At 45.1% G+C, this 26,567-nt stretch overlaps 2 protein-coding genes, 1 long non-coding RNA gene and 1 pseudogene across 9 annotated transcripts in view; 1 reads left to right on the top strand and 3 right to left on the bottom strand.

Moving 5' to 3' along the window:
- RNF8 (ring finger protein 8) overlaps positions 1-1,237 on the bottom strand; it is a 38,085-nt gene extending 36,848 nt beyond the window's left edge. For all 4 annotated transcript variants that reach the window (XR_645950.2, XM_009205043.2, XM_003897551.3 and 1 more), the window contains exon 1: positions 939-1,237. Coding sequence is in view for 3 of the 4 variants with exons in the window: in XM_009205043.2 (XP_009203307.1) it covers positions 939-1,049 (111 nt within the window). In the remaining variant the exon portion in view is untranslated. The remainder of the gene's footprint in view (positions 1-938) is intronic.
- Positions 1,184-22,772, top strand: LOC103883644. 2 transcript variants are annotated; one of them, XR_645947.4, is made up of 4 exons: positions 1,184-1,270; positions 14,924-15,104; positions 20,842-20,959; positions 22,486-22,772. It is a non-coding gene; the product is annotated as an uncharacterized LOC103883644 (long non-coding RNA). The 2 variants fall into 2 exon arrangements; XR_001901739.3 differs by having other exon boundaries at positions 22,477-22,772.
- LOC101007890 lies at positions 7,544-8,155 on the bottom strand (annotated as a pseudogene). The gene has a single exon (XR_645951.3). The product of XR_645951.3 is annotated as a 40S ribosomal protein S10 pseudogene (transcript).
- Positions 22,673-26,567, bottom strand: part of TBC1D22B (TBC1 domain family member 22B) — a 73,977-nt gene continuing 70,082 nt past the window's right edge. For both annotated transcript variants that reach the window (XM_003897550.4, XM_021937202.2), the window contains one exon: positions 22,673-24,571. In XM_003897550.4, coding sequence (XP_003897599.1) covers positions 24,443-24,571 — 129 coding nt within the window. In that variant the 3' untranslated portion in view covers positions 22,673-24,442. The remainder of the gene's footprint in view (positions 24,572-26,567) is intronic.

Below are 26,567 nucleotides of genomic sequence, written 5' to 3'. Positions count from 1 at the left end.
TTCCAAAACCCAGGTGGTTCCCAGTCATGACAAGCTTGTCCCTGACCCAGTTCTCCTCCTCAACCTGATTGCAATCTAACTCCCTCCTCCCCTCCCTCGCCCTTTCAAGATGCACGCTGGTGCATCTTTCCCCTTAAAAATGTTTTCATTTGCAACTGCATTAGTAAAGACGAGAGGCAGCCTCTGGAGAGAACTCTGAATCCCTGCCCGACCCACCTCAGGGAGTGCCACTCGGCCGTACCGAGCCTCACGGGAGAAATGTGGCCCAGCCCAAGTCGCCCATGTTCCTCAGAGTTGGGAAGGAGGAAGACATTTCTACGTGAAAGTTTGTTTTAAGGGACAAAGCCCAGAACTTGAATCGTTTTCAAAACAAACTCGAGAAAGTTCACGCGCCGGGCCCCGCCTCGGCTTCCCTGCGGCTCGCGGCCCCCGCCACCGTTCCCCGACCTGGGCACCGCGGGGCTCCGTGCGCCCTAAACGAGATCTGGCCAGCCCCCGCCCTCCCCTCCTCGACACCCCCGCGTCTCCTCACATTCTCTGCGCGTCCCTCTCCTTCCCGGCCCCGCTACCCGCTGGCCCAGGCCTCTCTGGACGGGGCCAGCTTCTCGCCCCACAGGCCGCGGGCCAGGGCCTCCGTCCTCACCCCAGCCCTTGTGGCCCCCCAGGGCTCCCCAGAGCCGAACTCTCTTTTCTTTCTCTCATTCGGCCCCCATTTCTCCCCCAAACACCTCCCACCGCAGACCCTTCAGTCGCTCGCGCCAGAACCGCTTTCTCCCTTCTCTCCCCAGGAATCCACCCCCCACAGACACTTCGCTCCTCTTCCTGGTGCCCGCCTCCTCTCTGCCATTCATTCAGCGCAGCAAGACACCTTCCTCCCTCCCAGAGCCCCGCTCCCTCCAGCCCCTGCCCTCCGCCCCACAGGACCCCTCCCCCCGTACCTCGCGCCCATCTTCCAGCAGCAGCCACCCGGCGCTCATCCCCACCCGCCGCAGGCACCAGCTCCGGCCACCGGCGCGGTCTCCTGTGACGAAGAAGCCGGGCTCCCCCATCGCCTACTCGACCCCGGGGGCGGTCAGCACTGAGCGAGACCCCGACCCAGGCTCCGGCTGCCTTTGTGCATCCTCTCAGCTTCCATATCTAAACAACAGACAGAAGCAATCACCACACGCTAGCGATCGCTGCGAATGCAGGCTCCGCTCGCCCGCCCTCGGCCAGGAAGCAGGAGCACTGCGCCTGCGCAAGAGACGGCGGCCGCCCTGGGGCAAAGAGGGTGAGTCAGGAGCCAATCCGGCCCTGGGCTGGGCGGGCGTGACGCGCGGGCTCTCCTCCGCTCACAACTTCGCTCGCCTCCTCCAGAATCATCACCTCAGTCCTAGTCGCCCCAAAGTGGAACCTCTCCTCACCTTTCCTCTTTTTAAAAAAATCATGTAAAACTATAGCCCACTTTTAAACAACTTTAAACTTTCCATCAGATTTAAGTCTGCCTAGTCTGTTTCTAAATAGTCTCTATTTTGCACGACCTCCTTATATTACCGAAGTAAAAAATAGATTACACTAGGCAAATCTACAAAGACACAGAGCACAGTTACCTGGGGCGAGGTGTGGGAGCGGGGATTGAATGCAGGTGGGCTTGAAAAAATTGGAGGAAAGTAGAAATGTTCTAAAAGTGGATTGTGGTGACAATTGCACAACTGTGTAAGTTTATTAAAAAGTCATGGAAGTATGGCTGGACGCAGTGGCTCACGCCTGTAATCCCAGCATTTTGGGAGGTCGAGGCGGGCAGATAGCTTGAGTTCAGGAGTTGTGACCAACCTGGCCACAAGGGGAGACACCGTCTCTACAAAAAAAAAAAAAAGAAAGAAAAATTAGCTGAGTGTGGTGGTGCACACCTGTAGGCTCGCTACTCGGGAGGCTGAGGTGGGAGGATCTCCTGACCCCGGGAGGCAGAGGTTGCAGTGAGCTAATATGGCGCCACTGCATCGCAGCCTGGGCAACAGAGTGAGACCCTGTAAGGTGAAGTGAAGGAAGTGTACACTTTCAGTGGGTGAATTTTATGGCATGTAAATTATACTCAATAAAACTGTTAATTTTATTATTATTATTATTGATTAGAGACTGGGTCTCGCCTTGTCACCCAGGCTGGAGTGCAGTGGCGCGATCTCGGCTCACTGCAACCTCCGCCTCTGTGTTCAAGTGATTCTCCTGCCTCAGCCTCCAGAGTAGCTGGGATTACAGGCATGTGCCACCAAGCCCAGCTAATTTTGGTATTTTTTGGTAGATATCGGGTTTTGCCATGTCTTCTGGATTCAAACGATCCAACCGCCTCTACCTTCCAAAGTGCTGAGATTACAAGCATGAGCCACCAAGCCCGGCCAACTAAAAAACTGTTTTTAAACTCAGCCTCTCATTTGGATTTTCCATACAGTGTGATAGCTGCTGCCTGTAGTGAGTACCTCCAATGGTTGAGCCCCTTTTGTCTTTTCAGTTTTCCAACACCTAGTTAACAATTTCTCTTTTTCCTTCTTCCTTCCTTTCTTTCTTTCTTTCTTCTTTCTTTCTCTTTCTTTCTTTTTTTTCTTTTTTTTTTTTGAGACGGGGTCTCGCGCTGTGTCACCCAGGCTGGAGTGCAGTGGCGCGATCTCGGCTCACTGCAAGCTCCGCCTCCCAGGTTCACGTCATTCTCCTGCCTCAGCCTCCGAGTAGCTGGGACTACAGGCGCCCGCCACCACGCCCGGCTAGTTTTTTGTATTTTTAGTAGAGACGGGGTTTCACCATGTTAGCCAGGATGGTCTCGATCTCCTGACCTCGTGATCCACCCGCCTCGGCTTCCCAAAGTGCTGGGATTACAGGCTTGAGCCACCGCGCCCGGCCCTCTTTCTTTCTTTCTTTCTTTCTTTCTTTCTTTCTTTCTTTCTTTCTTTCTTTCTTTCTTTCCTTTCTTTCCTTTCTTTCCTTTCTTTCCTTTCTTTCCTTTCTTTCCTTTCTTTCCTTTCTTTCTTTCTCTCTTTCTCTCTTTCTCTCTTTCTCTCTTTCTTTCTCTCTTTCTCTCTTTCTCTTTCTTTCTTGCTCTTTCTTTCTTTCTCTCTTTCTTTTTCTTTTTTTCTCTTTCTTTTCTTTCTCTTTTCCTTTCTTCCTTCCTTCTTTCTTCCTCTTTCTTTTTCTTTTTCTTTTGCACCAGGGGAATGAAGGAAAACAATTTTCCTAAATAAAATTCTGTCAAAAAAACAGCCAGGTCTGGGCATGGTGGCTCATGCCTGTAATCCCAGCACTTTGAGAGGCCGAGGTGGGCGGATCACCTGAGGTTGGGAGTTCAAGACCAGCCTGACCAACATGGAGAAACCCTGTCTGTACTAAATATACAAAGTTAGCCCAGCGTGGTGGCACATGCCTGTAATCCCAGCTACTTGGGAGGCTGAGCCAGGAGACTTGCTTGAACCCAGGAGGCGGAGGTTGCGGTGAGCTGAGATCTTGCCATTGCACTCCAGCCTGGGCAACAAGAGTGAAACTCCATCAAAAACAACAACAACAACAACGATAACAACAACAACACAGCCAGGCATGGTGGCTCACGCCTGTAATCCCAGCACTTCGAGAGGCCGAGGCAGGTGGATCACCTGAGGTCAGGAGTTCCAGACCAGCCTGGCCAACGTGGTGAAACCCTGTCTCTAGTAAAAATACAAAAATGATCCAGACATGGTGGTGAGCACCTGTTATCCCAGCTACTGGGGAGGCTGAGGTGGGAGGATCCCTTGAGCCTGGGAGGCAGAAGTTGCAGTGATCTGAGATTACACCACTGCACTCTAGCCTGGGCGACTGAGCAAGACTCTGTCTCAAAAACAAATACACAAACAAAAGAAAACAACAAGAAAAGAAAATACATACACTAAATGAATTACACAGTGTACAATAGTAAATGGCTAACATTTACTGAGTGCTAAGTGCCAGGTACTAGGCCAAGCACCCTACATACTTTATTTGTCCTTTACAAACAAAAAGAAAAAAGAAAAATTAGCCATTTATTAGTGGTTACAATTATAATCCCTACGTTAGAGATGATGAGAAAAGAGGCACAGAGAGGTTTTGGTAATCCTCCCAAAGTAACAAATGAAATGGCAGAGTAGGATGTCAATTCAAGTCTGTTTCAAAAGTCTAGTTTCCTAACCATGGGTGCAATCCCAACCTGGAACGTTTTATCTGTGTTGCGCAGTCAGATCAAGAAATGCAGGCCCTGACATCACAGAGGGCCAGGAACATTGGTGAGAGTCATAGCTGCACTCATGGAGATGCTTCCCTAAGTTGTGCATAGGTATCTGTTGGTGCCCCCACCCCACCTTAGCATTCTATCCCAGGAACAGCAAGCACACCTAGAAGCCGCCCTGACATTTAGTCTGTGTGTCTCCTTAGGCTTCTCTTGGCTGTGATAGATTCTCAGAGTTTCCTTGTTTTTGACGACCTCAACAATTTGAGGAGTACCAGACAGATATTTTGTAGAATGTCCCTCAATTGGGATTTGTCTGATGTTTTTCTCATGATTAGACTCAGGTTATGGATTTGGGGAAGGAAGACCACAGAGGTAAAGTGTCATTCTCATGGAATCATATCAAGGGTACATGTTATCAACTTGAGCTATCCCTGTTGGTGTTCATCTTGTTCACCTGGCGTTTCTTATTTCTTGATCTGACAGTGCCACACAGGTAAAACTTTCCACGTTGGGATTGCAACCATGGTTAGGAAATCAGGCTTTGGAAATCTAGGTAGTTTTTGTCAGGTTTCTCCATTGTAAACTTACTTTTTTTTTTTTTTGAGACAGAGTCTCGCTCAGCGGCCCAGGCTAGAGTGCAGTGGCGTGATCTCGGCTCACTGCAAGCTCTGCCTCCCGGGTTCACGCCATTTTCCTGCCTCAGCCTCCCGAGTAGCTGGGACTACAGGCGCCTGCCACTACGCCCGGCTAATTTTTTTTTTTTGTATTTTTAGTAGAGACGGGGTTTCACCATGTTAGCCAGGATGGTCTCGATCTCCTGACCTCGTGATCCGCCTGTCTCGGCCTCCCAAAGTGTTGGGATTACAGGCGTGAGCCACCGCACCTGGCTTTTTTTTTTTTTTGAGATAGAATTTCACTCTTGTTGTCCAGGTGGAGTGCAATGGCGCTATCTCGACTCACTGCAATCTCTGCCTCCCGGGTTCAAGCGATTCTTCTGCCTCAACCTCCCAAGTAGCTGGGATTACAGGCACACGCTACCACACCCGGCTAATTTTGTATTTTTAGTAGATATGGGGTTTCACCATGTTGGCCAGGTTGGTCTTGAACTCTTGACCTCAGATGATCCACCCTCCTCAGCCTCCCAAAGTGCTGAGATTACAGGCGTGAGCCACCACACCCAGCCTAAACTTACTCTTTTTTTCTCTCTCTTTCCACACTGTACTCTTTGGGATGAAGTCACTATTCCTAGGCCAAATTTAAGGAGTGAGGAATTCTGCTGCACTTCCTTGACTGCAGGGTCTCTACAGAAACTGTCTGGAATTCTGCACGGGAGTTTGCCTCCCCTCCCCTGTTATTTATTCAATCACTTATTTGTGTCAGGCCGGGTACGGTGGCTTATGTCTATAGTTCCAGCACAGCACTTTGGGAGGCCAAGATGAATGGATCACTTGAGCCCAGGAGTTCAAGATGGGCCTGGGCAACACAGCAGGACCCTCTATCTACAAATAATAAATTAAAAATTTAGCTGGGTGATGGTGGCGTGCACCTGTGGTCCCAGGTACTTGGGAGGCTGAGGCAGGAGGATTGCTTGAGCCCAAGAAGTCAAGGCTGCAGTGAGCCACTGCACCCCAGCCTGGGTGACAGAGCGAGACCTGTCTGAAAAACAAATAAATAAAATGAAAAATATGTCAGTGTGAACCCATGGATATTTATTTTATACTTTGGGTTATAATCTCATACTGCTTTGTTTCTCAGATTGTTCCTACTTCGGCCATTGAGAGCTCTTTTGGGTGGCTATAGTGTCCTTTTGACATACTCCCATTGCTGTGTTTTGCTAAGTACTTCCTTACTTTCTGTCACAAGATGCCCTAGACCTAGAATCAGCTATTTCTCCAAGGATCTCTGGTTCCTTTTTTGGAAAATGGTATTAGAAACCAAGAAACTCTCGGCACTAGGTGCAGTCATTGCTAGTGGGATGTCATCGTTTCTAGGCCTTCTCAGCTGACAGAGCAAATAAACATATGGGTGAATACTAACCTTCTATATACACATATTTATAAATGTTTAGTTTATGCATATATACACATTTGTGTTGTGTGTGTGTGTGTATCTGTAAGCTATGCATGAGTTCATTCTGATGTCTTACCACTCTCATCCATTCCCAGAATCATCCTAGTTATCTCCCCTTGTTTATCTGTAACCTTCTACTTCAAAAGTGAGAACCCAGAATCCCACCATCTGCCATCCCGTGACTTAATCTTCCATTTCCAGTATACATGTATAGTGATTTCAGAATTGTTAAGCCATACACTTGTGGAGACTACTTTTTTTTTTTTTTTTTTTTTTTTTTTGTGAGACGGAGTCTCGCTCTGTCGCCCGGGCTGGAGTGCAGTGGCCGGATCTCAGCTCACTGCAAGCTCCGCCTCCCGGGTTCACGCCATTTTCCTGCTTCAGGCTCCCAAGTAGCTGGGACTACAGGCACCCACCCCCACGCCTGGCTAATTTTTTTATTTTTAGTAGAGATGGGGTTTCACCATGTTAGCCAGGATAGTCTCGATCTCCTGATCCCGTGATCCGCCTGCCTAGGCTTCCCAAAATACTGGGATTACAGGTGTGAGCCACCATGCCCGGCCAGGTTGTTTTGTCATAGTCTATTCTATGTGGGATCCTCTGACCTGCTAAATGATTGCTTAGAATTTGTATACATTTTACATTAATGATTGACTTAGGTATACATTAAGGTTAATATATACGTTAAGGTTCACTCTTACTGCAAAGTTCTATGGGTTTTTTTTTTTTTTTTTTCTTCTATGGGTTTTTATAGATGCATAGTGTCATGTATCCACCATTATAACATCAGAGAAAATAGTTTATCGCCCAAAAAAAAATCCTTCGGGCTTCACCCATTCAGTCCCACTCCCACCCACTGTACCTCACCTCACTTGTTTTAACTAAGTATCCTGGAGATTACTCCATAACAATATATACATATATTCCTCCTTTCTCTCTCTCTCTCTTTTTTCTTTTTTTTTTTTTGAGATGGAGTCTCGCTCTGTCACCAGGCTGGAGTGCAGTGGCATGATCTCAGCTCACTGCAACCTCCGCCTCCCAGGTTCAAGCGATTCTCCTGCCTCAGCCTCCTGAGTAGCTGGGATTACAGGCACACGCCACCATGTCCAGCTAAATTTAGTGTTTTTAGTAGAGACAGGGTTTCACTGTGTTGGCCAGACTTGTTTCAAACTCCTGACCTCATGATCCACCTGCCTCGGGCTCCCAAAGTGCTAGGATTACAAGTGTGAGCCACCACGCCCAGCCTCTCTTTTTTATTTTATTTTATTTTATTTTTTTTGGCTGTAAATTTATTCAATGCAAAATAATCCTCTTCAATTTTACTGAGGTGGCTGACCACGTACACGACCAAATCCGCCTCTAAACTGGAATTCGGTTGCTGACCCAGCCCCAGCCTCGGCTTTCTTGTCGGCACCAGGTGGCACAGCACTCCGTCTGTAGGTATCTCTGTCAGCTTCCCCTCTTGTGAGTCTCGCAGGTTGCTCACCCTCCAGACCTTTAGGCCGAGGCCTGCCAGTCTCTGGGCGGCTACAGCATAGGGTGGCAGGCACAGTCTCCGGGGGCAGATGAAGGTAATCACGGAGATACCCTCATTGGTAAGGTACCAGTAGAAATGGCTCCAGCAAACTGTTGCTTCACATAGCCTCGGGACTTGAGAGACTGCATGGCTTTCATGACATGAAGATGAAGGTTGGGCACATCTTGTCTGCCAGCTCCAGGTGCTTAGGCATGTGGACATCCTTCTTGGCCACCATGACTCCCTCCTTAAAAAGGAGTTCGTAAATGGCAATCCGGTTCTTCTTAGGCATCAACATCTCGGCGGCTGCAGGGTCCGGGGCCGGGGCTGGAAAGGAAGCTCTCTTTTTTAAATTTAATAATAATTAAAAGAAAAAATCCCTCAGCCTCCCAAAGTGTTGGTGTGAACCACCGTGCCCAGTCCCTTCTTCTTCTTGACAGCTGTATATTGCTCTATTGTGTAGATGCTGATGGCTGTTGTGAGACCTTAGTTCTTGTCTTCTTAGTTTAAAAGAATTTAAACAAGAGACACACAGCAGGAGATGCAACATAGAACAATTTATTGCAAAGGAAAAAGAATATTTTGAAAGTTAAGTGCAGAAGAGGCAGTCCACCCTGAGAGAGGATTCAGGGTGGGGCAGCCAAGACTGGCACTAGGGAGACTCCCTTTACAGGAGACTTACATCCTTCTTAAAGGATTGGGAAGAGGTGTTACTAGGAAGCATGCTCCGGGCGGTCCTCTGGGTGCACATGCGCAGTAGCTGTGCCTGCCTATTCATTCCCCACATGTCTCATTAGCACCTTACATCTCTACCCAAGGGTGTGGTTTTTACTATTATGATGAGCAAAGGGTCAGTCTGAGGACAGGTAAAATCAAAATATGCATGCTCTCTATGGGGGAAATTCTCTACTAGAGACAACTTTGCTTGAATGAGCTTGACTACAATGTGAATGCTGGGGTTATGGTGTTGACTGTACAGTCACCACGGTCACCATGGTTGTTGCATCCTGAGGACATGGTTACTTCCTTGAGTACCTATCCTGCTTCATAGATATACCATTGTTTATTCAACCAGTCCTTTGTTGATATGCAGTAGGGCTCTTTCCCGTCTTTTGCTGTCACAAATAGCCCTGCCATGAATTCACAGGCACCACTTTTGAGTGCCTATTATATGCTTATCGTATATTGTCTTATTAATCCTCACTACCATCCTACAAGTTATCCTCATTTTGCCTATGAGGAGTTTCTTGAAGGTTCTTGTTTTCCATTGCATTCCTGACATTTTATTGAATGAATAAATGTAACTCAACTAGTAAATGGCAGTGCAGGAAACAGAAACCAGTGCTGTAAGCCTAGATCTGTCTAGCCCTAGAGGTTGCATTCATTATGGCCTAGCACTAGAAATGGCCATCCACAGGGAGTGACCAAGATGATTGTATCAGGATATCTAATTAGTTTTTTTTTTTGTCTTTTTTTTTTTTTTTTTTTTTTTTTTGAGACAGAGTCTTCCTCTGTTGCCCAGGCCTGAGTGCAGTGGCATGATCTCAGCTCACTGCAACCTCCGCCTCCCAGGTTCAAGCAATTTCTGGCTAATTTTTGTATTTTTAGTAGAGACGGGGTTTCACTATGTTGGTCAGGCTGGTCTTGAACTCCTAACCTCAAGTGATCTGCCTGCCTTGGCCTCCCAAAGTGCTAGGATTACAGGCATAAGCCACAGTGCCGGACAGTTTTGTTTGTTTGTTTGTTTTGTTTTTTTTCTTCTTCTTCTTCCTTTCTTCCTTTCTTCCTTGTTTTTTTTTTTTTGGTGGAGTCTCACTGTGTTGCCCAAGCTGGTACTGAACTCCCAGGTTAAAGTAATCCTACCTTGGCCTCCCAAAGTGCTGGGATTACAGGGGTAAGTTACCACACCTGGCCTCTAATTAGGTTTTTATCTAATCCTTTTAAAAATGCCTACTTTTGTGATTATTTTATAATTACAAAAAAGAACAACATAGAAGATATGTATAGACTTTATATGAATACAGAAACATGCACATATTGGGTTGTAGTCTCAGACACTGTTTTGTTTCTAAGGGTGCATGACCAAAACAGTTTGAAGACCACTGACTTCTGTCTATGGCCATACCACCCTGAACGTGCCCGATCTCGTCGAGACCACTGACTTCTAAGATTTGGGGATTTTATCAACTCTACCTCCCCTATATATTCCCTTTTAACAGCGGCTCTTAACTGGGGGTGATTTTGCAATGTCTGGGGACATTTTTGGTTGTCATGATGTGAGGAGAGGTGCCACTGGCATTTAATGACTAGAGGCCAGGGATGCTGCTGAACATCCTACAAATCACAAGATAGTCCCCACAATAAGAGTTATCCCATACAAAATGTCAACAATGCTGAGGCTGAGAAACCCTGTCTCATACCCACCTCAAGAGGGAAAACTGAAGTGGGAAAAGACAGCAGGATGTGGAAAAGTAAGTAGGGGGTTATCTACGTGAAACTGACAACTGTCACATTATATATGCTCAGTTAATGTCAATTAAACAGAACTGAGGAATGTTAGAGCTGACTGTGGACAGGCTTGGGGAGTGGGGAAGGAACATGACAAGAAGGAGAGAAAGTACAGGGCAAGAAGAAGAAAGGGAAAGGGATGAGAAAAGTATGGAAAAGCTGGGCACAGTGGCTCACACCTATAATCCCAGCACTTTGGGAGGCCGTGGTGAGAAGATTACTTGAGCCTAGGAGCTCAAGACCAGCCTGGGCAACATAGGAAGATTCTAGCTCTACAAAAAAAAAAAAAAAAAAAATAGTGTGCACCTGTGGTCCCAGCTACTTGGGAGACTGAGGTGGGAGGATCGCCTGAGCCTGGAAGGTCAAGACTGCATGATTGTGCCACTGCACTCCAGCCTTGGTAACACAGTGAAACCCCAAAACCCTGTCTCAAAAAAAGAAAAAGAGAAGAGAAAGAAGAGAAGAGAAGAGGAAGAAGAAGAAGAAGAGGAGAAGGAAGAGGAAGAGGAAGAAGAAGAAGAAAAGGAAGGAAGGAAAGAAGGAAGGAAGGAAGGAAAAATAAAAGAATTATGAAAAGGAAGTGTGGCATCTTTTAAAAGATGATTACAAGATCTCCCATCCCTCTTGCTCTTACCATGTGACACTGACATTCCTCACATTGCAAGGTGGAGTTTATATTTCCTCCTCTTGAATCTAGATGGGCATGGGACTCCAGCAGAAGTAATGCTATGTCATAAAAGGTGATATAGCTTCCACCTGGTCTTTTTGGGATGCTCACTGCTGGAAACTAGTCTACATAAGGAAGTGGAGAGATCACATGAAGAGGCCACATGTAGATGTCCTGCCTGACAACCCCAACTGAGGTCCCAATTGACATCCAGCATCAATGGCCAGTCATGGGAATGAAGGTTCCCCTGGATAACATCAGCCTGACCCTGAATCATCCCCAGTCCTCTGTGTCTTCCAGCTGAGGCTCCAGACATTGTGGAGGAGATCCAAGCTCTGTTGTACCCCACCTGAATTCCTGACCCACAGAGTCGGTGAGCATAATACGATGGTTGGGTTAAGACACTTAGTTTTGATGTGGTTATGCAGCAGTAAGGAACTAGAACAGAAAGGGCGCAGGGACATGCTGGGGGCTCTTTGACAGTCATTGGTTGTGTGCTTTATATATTAAGGTAATGCTAGCTGCGGTAACATACAAACCCCAAGTTTCAGTGGTTTAACACAACAGAAGGTTATTTCTTAGTCACGTATTTGTTCAGTGTCCCTAGACAGTGGACAGCCTTCCATTAAGTCATTCAAGTACTCAGACTACTTTCTTCCTGTAGCTTCTCTGTTCCCTAGGGCTTGGAGTCCTCTGCATCGAGAAGGCAAAACAGGGGAAGAGAGAATGGAGAAGGTACACTTGCTTCTTCATTGTCTTGTCCCCAAAGTGACATACACTCCTTTGGCTCACATTTTACTGGAGAGAACTGGTCCATGACCCCACCTAGATCTGAGGGAGGCTGGGAAATTCAGGCCCTGGTTGATTAGTCCTTCCCAGAAACAACTCTAAATTGTGGGAAGAGGAGCATGAATTCTGCCAGACTTTAGAACTCAAGTTAACAAATTAAAATGATGATAATAACATTATCTCTCCCATTTCCTTTGTTTTTATCTCTCTGGAATAGAAGTAAAAGGATGGAATTTTTGCTCACTCCATGGCTTTTGTGTAAGACCAGCTTTTAATTCAGTGGTAAACTAGAGGCTACTGTAGCATAGTAGTTACGCCCATGGACTCTGGAGCCCCACTGTTCAAATCCTAGCTCGGCTAGTTGCTACATGAGACCTTGGGCAAGCTTCTTGACCATTCCAAGCCTCAGTTTCCCCATTTGTAAGATGAAGGTGATGCTAAGTATAGCACCTAACTTATAGGATTGTTTTGTGGGTCAATTCTTGTAAGATACAGAGTAAGTACCAATAATGGTCAGCTACCGTTGTGGAAGAAGGGAGCGTTGGCTTCTGCAGATACAAACACTATCTCCCCATGCCTTTTCTACACTCTTTCATCCAAGACACATAAAAATAAAAGCTTCCTCCTCTTTAAATTGTTGATGTTATAAAGTAGAAATCTCTTCAATCAATGTTATACTTTTTAAAAACAACCCATGTCCAAGCAAGATGGGTTTTTAAAATGTCTAAAACACATAGTTCCCACTGTGAGCAAGGGTCGGTCCACTTTGGGGGCATAGCTCTGCCAGCTGAGGTGTGGTTTCCCTGTGTGTTTCAATAAAGGTGAGATGGAATTTTTCATTATGTTTTCAAAAGATTGAGCGGAGAAGAAAAGGGTCTTGATGTAGCATCTCAAGGAAAGTCCTGTGTTTCTCCGAGTACTTTCTATCTTGAGACCACAGGCCAACTTTTCAATAGATTGCTGCATGTAACCATCTTTGGGGTGGGGTGGGCAGTGAGTGCTCAGATTGGTACCATAGACTTGGAGGAATTCAGGGTGACTAGGGGAGATGAAATCACAGATGGGATGATGCAGCCTGAGTGTGTGGTAGGGAGAAGTAGGGAGGTGGGACTTAGGGCACTACATTCTTATTCATTCTACCTTTTCTCTCACTCCTTTATTCTACCACCTTCTCGTCTCCACCCATCCCCAAAATGTAAGACTCCACACTGAAGGAATCAGGAAAAGATGTCTTTCATCTTGGAAAAGGAAATGTTTTAGAAAACCAGAAGACGACGAGAAGGGGAAAAGTAACCACTTGCTTTGGTCGGCTTGTGTGTTCAGTGCTATTTTATGTAAACATAGGGTTTCAAGTATAGAGCTGTAAGATATTTCTGATACCTTCGATCAAGTTTATTATATTTCAGAAGTACTTGTAACAGGTAATCAAATTTACGATATTCTGGAGGTGTCTTTTTTTTTTTTGAGATGGAGTCTCGCTCTGTCGCCCAGGCTGGAGTGCAGTGGCGCAATCTTGGCTCACTGCAAGCTCCGCCTCCCAGGTTCAAGCAGTTCTCCTGCCTCAGCCTCCCGAGTAGCCGGGATTACAGGCGCCTGCCACCACACCCGGCTAATTTTTGTATTTTTAGTAGAGACAGTGTTTCACCATGTTAGCCAGGATGGTCTCGATCTCCTGACCTCCTAATCCACCCACTTCGACCTCCCAAAGTGCTGGGATTACAGGCGTGAGCCACTGCGCCCAGCCTGGAGGTGTCTTTAATCAGTAATTAAGGTGGATATTTTGGAGGTACTTAAAATTAGTAACCACCTTTTCGGTGGGGGCCCTGACTGTTTAAGCATCTACGTCCTTTAACTTGCCAAGGATCAGTATCCAGATAGAATATTTATTACCAGCCAGGCTGGTGGCTCATGCCTGTAATCCCAGCACTTTGAGAGGCAGAGGTGAGCAGATCACCTGAGGTCAGGAGTTCAAAACCAGCCTGGCCAACATGGCGAAATCCCGTCTCTACTAAAAATACAAAATTAGCCGGGCGTAGTGGTGGGCGCCTGTAATCCCAGCTACTCTGGAGGCTGAGGCAGGAGAATTGCTTGAATTCGGGAGGCAGAGGTTGCAGTGAGCCGAGATTGCGCCACTGCACTCCAGCCTGGGTGACAGAGAGAAACTCCATCTCGGAAAGAAAAAAAAAATTCATTACCCAGCTGATTTTATTCAGGAAGAGGGGAGGAAGGAAAGAAGGGAGGGGAGCTAAAGGGGGCAGCAGCAGCAGAAGGCAGTGAGAATCAGGCATCAATAATGACCACTTTGTTTTCCTCTGAGTTGGCTTCAGGCTGTTTATTTTGCAAGTAACATGTGTATCAGGCACCTAATATAAAATTTAGATTTTGGATGACTTACAGTTGCGTCATATCACTTTGAGTTGGCTATTTTTGGACTACAAAAGATTACAAAGATCCCTAACTCCGTTCACCTTTGTCAAGGGTTGAGGAAGGGGAGCAGAGAGTCAGGTGTTTCTCACATGGAGAACCTGGAGTTCTACAATTAAAGGTTATTATGCAATTCTCATCACATTTTTTGACTCGCAAGTTTATTGTATCATCAGTTGTGGTATATATTATTCAGGACTTGTTTAAATGTGCTTATTTCAGCTAGTAGAAGCCTTGCCTCTCCTGTTTCAGTGACAGTGTTTAGAGCTCTGTTTTTCAAACTTAGGTTAACGCCGAGTAATGAGTCTTAGCACTATTTATTTATTGACAAGGTCTCACTCTCTCACTACGGCTGGAGTGCAATGGCAGGATCATAGCTCACTGTAACCTCAAACCTCTGGGCTCAAGCAATGATCCTCTCGCCTCAGCAGCATCTCAGGTAGCTAGGACTACAAATGCGTGCCACCGTGCTGGGCTAATTTTGGCTTTTGTATAGATGAGGTCTCACTATGTTGCCCAGGCTGGTCTCAAACTCCTGGCCTCAAGCGATCCTCCCACATGAGCCATCACACTGGTCTCTTAGCACCATTAAGACACAGTAACAACAAAACCGAAAAGGAATACAATAGAATAAGTAAGAGGCCATCACACACAGCATTGTTTGTGAAACACTGATCTTCTGTGTGTGTGTGTGTGTGTGTGTGTGTGTGTACTGAGTCTCAATGTAAAATGTGTTTTTTCACTATAGGTCGTGGTCACAAAGAAGTTGGGAGGTTTCCAGTACCAGACAAAATGGAGTAAGGCACTGCAGTCTCTGCCACTGATCACAACTAAAAATTCTGGACAAAATGCAACTAAGGACTCTGAAAAGTAAACAAGCAGCCAAATTACAGAAAGGAATCAAAGCTTGAGGAAACTATCTGTATGGGGTGAGTTTCCCCCAATTTTCTTCTTTTCTATCACAGCTTTGAGATGAGAATAGGTCCAGTTGGGGAGCTGCATGGTAGCAGAGACAGCAGAAACTCTGAGAGAAACCCCATCTCTCTGACCAGAAGACTTAGGAGAAGGGTCCCTGAGAGCCAGAGAGTATAGAGTGAAATCCCCATTAAAACTATTTCATTTTCTCTCTCCTAGATCTGTCCCCAAGATGATGAGACAGAATTTGCAGTTTGAACCTCATTAGATTGATTGCCTGTGAAAACAAACAAAACAAAAACAAAGTCAACACTTTCTTTTTTTTTTTTTTAGATGGAGTCTTCACTCTGTCCCCCAGGCTGGAGTGCAGTGGCACAATCTCAGCTCACTGAAACCTGTGCCTCCCGGGTCCACGCCGTTCTCCTGCCTCAGCCTCCCGAGTAGCTGGGACTACAGGTGCCCACCACCACACCCAGTTAATTTTTTGTATTTTTAGTAGAGACGGGGTTTCACTGTGTTGGCCAGGATGATCTCGATCTCCTGACCTCATGATCCGCCTGCCTTGGCCTCCCACAGTGCTGGGATTACAGGCGTGAGCCACCACGCCTGACCCTACACTTTCTAAAGCTGAGGTGAGCAAACTTTTTCCACAAAAGGCCAGATAATAAATATTTTAAGCTTTGTGCCATACAGTCTTCCATCACAACTACTCAACTCTGCTATTGTAGTGCCAAAGCAGCACAGTATTTAAATGAATCAGCCAGGCTGTGTTCCAGTACAACTTTACGTATAAAAACAGGGGGAAGGCTAGATTTGGCCTGCAGGTCATAGTTTGCTGACTCTTGCTGTAGAAGAATTTTAACAAGATTCAGAGTCTCACAACATATTAATACTATTCAAAATATCCAGGATACAATCCAAAATTGCTCAACAAAGCTCTAGAAAATGTTACCAATTTTTATGGGAAAAGATGATCAAAAGATGCCAGCACCAGAGAGGATGTGGAGAAATAGGAATGCTTTTATACTGTTGGTGGGACTGTAAACTAGTTCAACCATTGTGGAAGATAGTGTGGCGATTCCTCAAGGATCTAGAACTAGAAATACCATTTGACCCGGCCATCCCATTACTGGGTATATATCCAAAGGATTATAAATCATGCTACTATAAAAACACATGCACACATATGTTTACTGCGGCACTATTCACAATAGCAAAGACTTGGAACCAACCCAAATGTCCATTAATGATAGACTGGATTAAGAAAATGTGGCACATATACACCATGGAATACTATGCAGCCATAAAAAAGGATGAGTTCATGTCCTTTGCAGGGACATGGATGCAGCTAGAAACCATCATTCTGAGCAAACTATCACAAGGACAGAAAACCAACCACCACATGTTCTCACTCATAGGTGGGAACTGAACAATGAGAATGAGAACACTTGGACACAGGGTGGGGAACATCACACTCCAGGGCCTGTCGTTGGGTGGGGAGTGGGAGAGGGATAGCATTAGGATAAATACCTAATGTAAATGATGCGTTAATGGGTGCAGCAAACCAACATGACACATGTATACCTATGTAACAAACCTGCACGTTGTGCACATGTACCCTAGAACTTAAAGTATAATAATAAAAAAAGCAAAAAAAAAAAAAAGATGCCAGCACCAATATGACCAAGAGGTTAGAATTATCAGATAAAGACTTAAAACATCTATTATAAGTATGCTGGATGAAATAATGGTAAACACAGTTGTAATAAAGGGAAAGACAGAAGCTTTCAGCAGAAAAATAGAAACTATAAAAAGAACCAAATGGGGATTTTAGAACCAAAAAACACAGTATCTGAAATAAAAATTAACTAGGTGGGCTTAATAGCAGAATGGAGACCACAGAAGAGGAAGTTAATGAACTTGAAGATAAATGAAGAGGAATTATCTATTCTGAAGAACAGAAAGAAAAAAAGATTGGAAAAATAATGAACAGTCTCAGGGTCTAATGTTCATATCACTGGAGTCCCAGGGGAGGAATAAAAGATTGGTGCAGAGGAACTACTTGAAGAAATATGCTCAAATTTGATGAAAGATATAAAATTACAGATTCAAGAAAATTAGTGAACCCCAAACAGGATGAATGCAAAAAATGAACAAACACCAGAAAACAAACACAAACAACTTATACTCAGACACATAATCAAACTCCAGAAACTTAAAAAAAAAAAAAAATCTCAAAAGCAGTCTGAGAAACAATACAGAAGTTCCTGAGAAAATTAAAAAAATAGAATTATCAGCAATTCCACTTCTGAGTATATACCCAAATAATTGGAAGCTGGGTCTTGAAAAGATGTTTGCACACCCATGTTCATAGCAGCATTATTCACAAGTCAAAAGATGGAAGCAACACAAGTGCCCGTCAACAGATGAATGGATAAACAAAATGTGGTATATACACACAATCAAAATTTAACCTTAGAAAAGGAGGGAAATTCTGATGCATGCTAAAACGTGGATGAACCTTGAGGACATTGTGCTTAGTGAAAGAAGCCAGTCACAAAAAGACAAATACTATATGCTTCCACTTCTATGAGGTACCTAGAAAATTCAAATTCAAAAAGACAGAAAGTAGAGTGGTGGTTGCCAGGGGCTGGGGGCAGAAGAGAATGGGAGCTGTTGTTTAATGAGTATAGAGTGTCAATTTTGCAAGGTGAGAATTTTGGAGATTGACTGCACACAATGTGAATGTGCCTAACACTACTGTACACTTATAAATGATTAAGATGGCAAGTTTTCTGATATGTACATTTTACCAGTTATTTGTTTTAAAAAAAAGTCAAAGAGGAAAATAATGAATTAAACACAGAAAATTATTCAATGACTGTGGATTTCTTTTTTTGTTTTTTGAGACGGAGTCTCGCTCTGTCACCCAGGCTGGAGTGCAGTGGTGCAATCTCAGCTCACTGCAACCTCCACTTCTTGGGTTCAAGTGATTCTGCTGCCTCAGTCTCCTGAGTAGCTGGGATTACAGGCATGGACCACCATGCCTGGCTAATTTTTGGTAGAGACAGGTTTCACCATATTGGCCAGGCTGGTCTTGAACTCCTGACCTTGTGATCCCCCCACCTCGGCCTCCGAAAGTGCTGCAATTACAGGCATGACTGCAGATTTCTTATCAGAAGCCATGGAAAAAAAGATGATGGAACGACGTGGGTAAAGTGCCAGAAAGTTTAAAAAAAAAAAAAAATCCATATCAAGAGAAAATAGATTCAGGATGAAGGCAAAATAAAGGCATTCTCAGATGAAAGACAACTAAGAGAACTGTTGGCAGATCTGTTCTAAGTGCTAAAGAAAGTTATTTAGGCTGAAGGCAAACAACTATACCAGAAAGAAACCTGGAACTTAAGGACTGAAGGAAAAACATGACAGGTAAAGTATCCTGTTCAGTTCCTTCAAATATGTATGACTGTTGAGAACAAAATGATAATAGTATCTGGTAAGGTTTTCAATGGATGTATATGTAATTCATGTAACAATTATAAAGGAAGGAGAGATTAAGGACCTAAATTGTTGTAATACTTCTGAATTTTAATTGAAGAGATAAAATATAAACTGTAAACAGACTGTGAACAACTTTAGGTATGTATACTGTAATCTTCAGAGCAATCTCTTAAAAATATATATATAGTCAAAAGCCAACAAATATGTTATTCAAATAATTCAAAAGGTGACAGGAAAGGGTGGGGGGAAGAAAGGGAACAAACAGAAAAAGAAATAAAATGGTAGACTAAATCCAACCATATTAATAATATTAATTGCAAATGGTTTAAATACACCAATTAAAAACAAGAGCTTGTCAGACTGGACTGGAGAACAAGACCCAACTACCTTGTCTTTAAGAAATCCACATTGAGGCTGGGCACAGTGGCTCATGCCTGTAATCCTAGCACTTTAAGAGGCTGAGGCGGGTGGATCACCTGAGGTCAGGAGTTGGAGACCAGCCTGGTTAACATGGTGAAACCCCATCTCTATTAAAAATACAAAAATTAGCAGAGTGTGGTGGCGGGCACCTGTAGTCCTAACTACTCAGGACGCTGAGGGAGGAGAATCGCTTGAACCCAGGGGGCAGAGGTTGCAGTGAGCTGAGATTGACCCACTGCACTCCAGCCTGGGCAGCAAAGCAAGACTCCATCTCAAAAAAATAAAAAATAAAATAAGAAATCCACATTGGACATAAACACACAGATAGGTTAAAAGTAAAGGCAGGAAATTAAGTTTGGAGACCAGTGGTTTGAAGAGGTTTGGGCTTTCCTTTCAGATAGCTGGGTTGGGTGGGGCAGGTTTAGTGGGGTCACTATTGAGACAAGCTTAGTATCCATACAAGCAAAAGTAGCCCAGGGTCTGGCTCCCAGATTCCCCACAATGGCTCTCACTTCAGGCAGGGACTGTCACACTCACCCTGCAGAAGCCACACCACCTGCAGAACCAAACTGAACAGGGATTCTCCTTGCTTCCAAGAATTCTAATTCAGCCTTTGCCAAAGCAAGTGGATGCCTTTCCTTGGGAGATGCCTTGGTTGGCCATAGTTGTGGGCATGTGGCACCTATCCTGGCAAGCTGGCACAGGCTCAGAAGACCCTGGTCTTGTGGTACTGCACTTTAGGCTGATTCTGTGGGAAGCTCATCCTTTTCATCAAGAATCTAAAATCATCACCTTGGCATCTATGGCAGCTTCCAAAACTGTCTCCAATGAGGAAATGAGTGTTGGACGTCCTGAGAGAGGTATGAAAGGCTCGGTTACAGGCGCTTAGTTTTTGCCTCCAATCCTCAAAGCTTTACATAACTGTTTTGAAATGCAAAGTCCAGTTCAAGGCAAGCCAAATGCTGTCAACAAGAGGCTCTTGCCTCTAGAAGCAAATAAAGTCACTGTTTGAGGAATCTGTGCCACTATCCCTTTGCAGATCAATACAAACAGAGGCAGGGCCTGTTTTAAGTAGAATCTTGTAGAGATTTAAATTGTAGAACTATTGGATAAACTGTAGGTTAGAGTATGCCAGGATTGGTTCGGAAGATTTCATCAATTTTCTAGTCATGATCAAACAAACCTGTCTTAGAAAATGCTTGACTTCCTGCATAAATGAAAAGCAGATGTTTGAATGAAGACTAGTTCAGGTTATTTTTAGCCTCAGGAACAATTAATAGCTTCAGTTCAAATAATATCAAGTAGAAAGTATTTGTGTTTTATGACAAAGGTTAAATTCCAAAGTTAATTGTGAAGAGTGACTTAGATTTTGAACACACATTCCCTTTCTGCATGCTTATGGGAAAGTCTGTCTCTATTGTCAACTTATTTTTATAAGTTCTTTTTTTTTTTTTTTTTTTTTTTTTTTTGTTTTTTTTTTGAGGCGGAGTCTTCACTCTGTCGCCCAGGCTGGAGTGCAGTGGCACCATCTCGGCTCACTGCAAGCTCCGTCTCCCGGGTTCGCGCCATTCTCCTGCCTCAGCCTCCCGAGTAGCTGGGACTACAGGCGCCCACCACCGCGCCCGGCTAATTTTTTTTTTTTGTATTTTAGTAGAGACGGGGTTTCACCGTGTTAGCCAGGATGGTCTCGATCTCCTGACCTCGTGATCCGCCCGCCTCGGCCTCCCAAAGTGCAGGGATTACAGGCGTGAGCCACCACGCCCGGCCATAAGTTCTTATTGTAGAGACTGTTACCTGAATCCTAACGTCTGTGTTCCCCTTCCTCCACAGTACCAGCATCCTTTTAGCCAGGCATATGGTTGCCTGCAATGGACTCATCCTCCCAACCTCTCCTGCAACTAGGTGCAACCTACCACGGACTAAGTTCTGCTGTGAGTTGGAGGAGGAGGTACGATGGGGCACCTTCCTGGAACCTTCCTTACAACACTGCTGGCACATTTCCTTTTTCTTCTTTGTCACCTCTTTAATTCATCCTGTGGCTTGGAAAGTTGGTGTAAAAATAGTTGGAGTGCTGGTTACCATCCTGACCATGAAGACATAGGGAGGGAGTCCAGGTTCCTAAGCACTTTGTGAAACAGTCATCTTACTAGCCCTGGATTGCCTACTTTTGGACATTTATGTGAGGGAGAAGTGAATTCTCATCCTGTACAAGTCACTGTTATTTATTTATTTATTTATTTATTTATTTATCTATCTATCTATCTATCTATCTATCTATAGATGGTGTCTACCGTTCTTATTTGCCCAGTCTATCTATAGATGGTGTCTCGTTCTTGTTGCCCAGTCAGGCTGGAGTGCAGTGGTGTGATCTCGGCTCACTGCAACCTCCACCTTCCCGGGTTCAAGCAATTCTCCTGCCTCATCCTCCTGAGTAGCTGGGATTACAGATGCCCACCACCACGCCTGGCTAATTTTTCTTGTATTTTTAGTAGAGACGGGGTTTCACTACGTTGGCTAGGCTGGTCTCAAACTCCTGACCTTGTGATCCGCCTGCCTCGGCCTCCCAAAGTGCTGGGATTACAGGCATGAGCCACCGCGCCTGCCCTATTTTTGTTTTTTGTTACACATAGCTGAATTTAATTTTTATATGGTTCCTAATGACTGAAACCAAGAAATACTCTCAAATAAATCCTAGGAAGGAATTCTGGGTGGGGAAACCATTCCAACCTGTCCTTTGTAGATGAAACGTAATCAGCTACCTTTCTTGAGATATTTTTTTTTTTTTTTTTTTTGAGACGGAGTCTCGCGCTGTTGCCCAGGCTGGAGTGCAGTGGCGCGATCTTGGCTCACTGCAAGCTCCGCCTCCCGGGTTCACGCCATTCTCCTGCCTCAGCCTCCCGAGTAGCTGGGACTACAGGCGCCTGCCACCGTGCCCGGCTAATTTTTTTTGTATTTTTAGTAGAGACGGGGTTTCACTGTGGTCTTGATCTCCTGACCTTGTGATCCGCCCGCCTCGGCCTCCCAAAGTGCTGGGATTACAGGCGTGAGCCACCGCGCCCGGCCTCTTGAGATATTTCACAGTAAGGTTACCAAGAAAAAAATCAACAGCTGACGACCAAAATGAGACTTAAAGACAACCTTACATGGCGGCCGTCTTAGTTCTTTCTGCTTTGGTGGAAACGCACTGAACAGGCAAGCCAGGACACCGGTCCTCTGGTTCTTACTCTGATGACTCTGATGCTGTCTTCCTTGGCCTTGGCTTGGATTTTCCTCTGTGAATGAGGGGGTTAAACTAGATATCTCCAGGTTTTCATCCAGCACAGAAATTCTAGTCTGTTTTCTACCCTCCATCAGATAACATACTCCTTTTGGATGAATCAAATAATCCATGTAAAGTGCTTATCAAAGTGGTTGGCAAGTAACTCCTTTTAGTAGTTTCATTTACCAAGTTACTCATTTGTGTAGTTTCCACAGTACCTTTCACAGATGGATGCCGGGTAAGTGTTTGCTGGCTGTCCTCTAAGAATGCTTTTTGATCCTCCGCTGATCCCCTGCTCACCTCACAGAAGGCCTGACCGCACACCTACTAGTATCAGCAAGAAAAACTCAGGAAGAGGAGACTCTTTAGGTTCCATGAACACACAGGAGAAAAACCAGCAGATGGAGGAGGAAATACACCATTTATTTACAATTCTTTTCACTTTATCCACAATTTCCCATACAAACATAAAAACTAAAAAAATAAAACCACCACTTGGGAACACAAGTGTCTTTCTTTAATTAGTCCGGTTGAGGGGACCACTGAGGCACACCGAAGGGGAAAAGGAAGAGGGTCGGGAAGAATGCCTGAGAAACAGCTCCAGATGAGAAACCTAACTCACACTGGTGTGGTGGGCCTCACTGGCAAAGAGACTCAAGGGTGTTACCCACCAGGGATGCTGCTCGGCTTCCCAGGAGGATGACAGCTGCTGGCCCCCATCCCCCCACCCTCCACTACCAAATACCAAAACTCAAACAAGGGGTCACACATCTCATGAGCTGTGTGGGGAGTGAAGGTGACAGTAAGGGACAAGGAGTGCTGCTCTCTGAGAAGAGCCCCAAACCCGAGGGACACACAGGAAGCCCCTTTCCTTGGCACAGTCTTCAGTCACAGCTTCTGTCCTGAATACAACGCTGAACTTGAAAATGTGAAAACAAAAGCCCTCCCCAGATTCCGGGGAAGGTGGGAATAAAAACACATAGAGAGGGCTTGCCCGCCTCTGCAGTCCCTTCTTGGGGAGGCTGCTAGGAGCAAAGCAAAGATGCTCCAGGAAAGTCTGGGGGTTGGAAGGCAGGGTGAAGAAAGGGGCAAGGAGGACTCTGAGACACTGATGCTTGAGATGGCTCCACCTGCTCAGCCACTCACTCCAGCAGCCTCCCGTTCTACCCCTCACAGCAGGACACCCAGAACCAACCTGGAGGCGCTGAAGCCACCTTCCTGGCAACTTCCTCTGTGCTAGTGACCTAGATTGCTTTCACATGTTGATGCACATTATAAATATAAAATCATATCTGCTACAAAGAGGACATATATTTGTACATCTTTACCCATATACATAATAACACAATTTACACATAATATCTTGGAGTGGGTCATCATGGAAAAGGAGTTTGGAGAGGTAAACAGCCCCTTCTGCCTCCCCTGCCCTGATCCCTCTTCAAGGGATGCTTATACACTTGGTCACTGGGGCCCTTCCCAACTAGTCTGATGGGGCTCATCTGGACACAGAAATTCAGACATGTGACTAAATGCTGATGGGTGTGTATACACATTCACACCCACACACACATGCAGACACCTGGTGAGAAAAGGAAAAATAAAATTCCTAGCTCTTGGGTGTAGGCCTCTTCCCAGAGTTACAAGCATCAGTGCCTCCTCCATCTAGAATAATGGTTTTAAAAAGCTACCCCTCACTGGCTCAGACTAGGGCAGACGGGGAAAGGCTAGGAAACCAGGGAGAGGGAAGAGGAGCCGGGAGTCTTTTGAAAATATAAGGCGTTTTTGACCTGTGATCAAATCAAACTATGTTCACACAAAAAAGCAACAGTTTTCAGTTGGGGCCTGTCCCTGTAGGGACAATGTGAGTTGAGACCCTGAGCCTTCCCCTTCTTTGTCCAGTTTCTTTTAAAGGGGCAGACAACCCTGTACCACCTTTTCTGTCCTCTCCCAGAACTGGGCCCATCCACGTGGCATGGAATACTGACAGTGGTCCAAGTGACACATCCAGAGACATGGAGTGGTGGACGCCAGAAAGTTAAGACCTGGGCGGCGGGTGTGAGCTTTGTACAACAGGAGTGGTTCCTGGCCGGGGTCCACGGCTCGCACAGTGGCCACAGTGATCAGACTGCCATCAGAGATGAGGGCAGTCTGGGTCCCCGGAGGAGACAGCACCTATCGGCGGTAGTGATTCGGGGCATCGGCAAACATGTACTTGAGTCTGTATGCCTCGGCGAGAAGCAGCCCAATCTCTTCGTTGCCCCAGTGTATTGTAGGTAGGTTCTGCAGCAGCATGAGGAGACCCTGGAATGCAAGAAAGGGCTTTTTTATCATACCAGACTATAGACCAGCGGACCAGCAACCCCATTCTTAGAGACCAAGGCCTAGAATGGGGCCCCTTCCTCCTGGCTCACACATCCCAAAGAGTCCAGCCGCCTTCCTCCCAACAGCACACAGCTTTCAGTCCTAGTTCACCTCAGGAAGCCTTGCAAGCCTCTGCTGATTCTCTAGTCCGCTAACATCTGCCTCTTTAAAAACATAAAAACATAAATAGGGAATGACAACAATAAAGATTTTTAAGAGAGAAAAATAATCACATCCAAATATACCTCTCTTAATCTTAAAGTATTCATTTTCGGTCTTTTTTTCACATGCATATTTCTTTAAATAGTTGTAACAATAATTATGACCTTTTTTTTGAGACAGGTTCTTGCTCTGTCACCCAAGCTGGAGTGCAGTGGTGCAATCATAGCTCACTGCAGCCTCGAACTCCTGGGCTCAAGTGATCCTTTGACAAAGTTAAAATATAGCCCAGGCGCGGTGGCTCACGCCTGGAATCCCACACTTTGGGAAGCCGAGGAGGGCGGATCGCAAGGTCAGGAGATCGAGACCAGCCTGGCTAACACAGTGAGACCCCGTCTCTACCAAACATACAAAAAATTAGCCAGGCAAGGTGGCACATGCCTTTAGTCTCAGCTATTCGGGAAGCCGAGGCAGGAAAATCGCTTGAACCCGGGAGGCGGAGGTTGCAGTGAGCCCAGATAGCACCACTGCACTCCAGCCTGGGGACAGAGCGAGACTCCATCTCAAACAAACAAACAAAAAAGAAACGGACAAAATATTTATAACATTTATAGAAGATAAAAGGTTAATATATGCAATCTATAAGGAATGCCTACAAATCAGTAAGAAAGAAGGCGAACAGCCAAATGGGAAAACAGACTATCCATGTGAATAGCTAACCCACTAATGCCAGTGGCCACTCACACTGTGATGACTTACAAACCCTGCTCCTAGCTGATCTGAATACTCCAGCAGCGTCCTGCAGTGCTCAGTGGAAAGGTCTTGTGCATCCTTTACGAGATTTCCTCCTTTAGTACTAGAAGTGTAGCTGGGCATAAAGCTGCCCAAGGCACATCACTGCTATGTGTGGCCAACACAATTAGGTTCTGGCCAGTTCTGGATATGAACAAAAATGATAGGTGTAACTTCCAGGTTTTGCTCTAAACTTCTCTCCTTCCTAAAAAATGGATATGAATGGAGGAGTAGAAGTGATCATCTTAGACCATAAAATTAAAGCATGTGTTGAAGATGGCAGAGTAATAAGACAAAAGAAATCAGAGTCCCTAACACTCCAAAACCATAATGTTAGCCCTGGACTGCTTACACTTAGACTGTTAGTTGAAGGGAAATAAACAACCATCTTGTTTTAAGTCACTGTTATTTTGAGGTCGTGGTTACAGTAGACAAGTTTATATCATCTTAAATACATACCATATCTATCAAAATAAGAAATGCACACGGTCTTTGATCCAGCAACTCTCCTTCTAACTCTCTATCCTAGGGAAATAGTCACACTATTGTGTGTACAAAGGTATTCACTGCATCATTGCTTCAAAAAGTGAAAAAGGATACTAGAAAAGCGTCTGCCAGTGTGGAATGGTGAGATAAACCATGGATTATCCACATCATGAGATGCAAGACAGCACTTGAAACAAGTGAAGCCGGTCTACATGTATCAATATGGGAAGATATAGAAGACATTTTGGAAAGGATAAAAAAGGCAGTTGCAGAAAAATATTTACAGTATGATCCCACTTAGGTAAAAGAAAAAACACAACAATATATTTGTATAGGTACATGTACATATAAACATTTTAGAGAAGTGGGAAACCGTTCACAGTGTTACCCTTTGGGATGGAAGCCTTTCACTTTTCTCTCATTACACTTATGCATCTTATGAAATAAAATCTTTGTATATTATTGTGTTATAAAATAACTTTCTTTTGAGTCATAACTA

The sequence above is a fragment of the Papio anubis genome, chromosome 6, assembly GCF_008728515.1.
Source record: "Papio anubis isolate 15944 chromosome 6, Panubis1.0, whole genome shotgun sequence".
NCBI classification, from domain to species: Eukaryota; Metazoa; Chordata; class Mammalia; order Primates; family Cercopithecidae; genus Papio; species Papio anubis.
The sequence above is the reverse complement of the archived record's forward strand: the minus strand, read 5'-3'. Positions and strand labels throughout refer to the sequence as shown.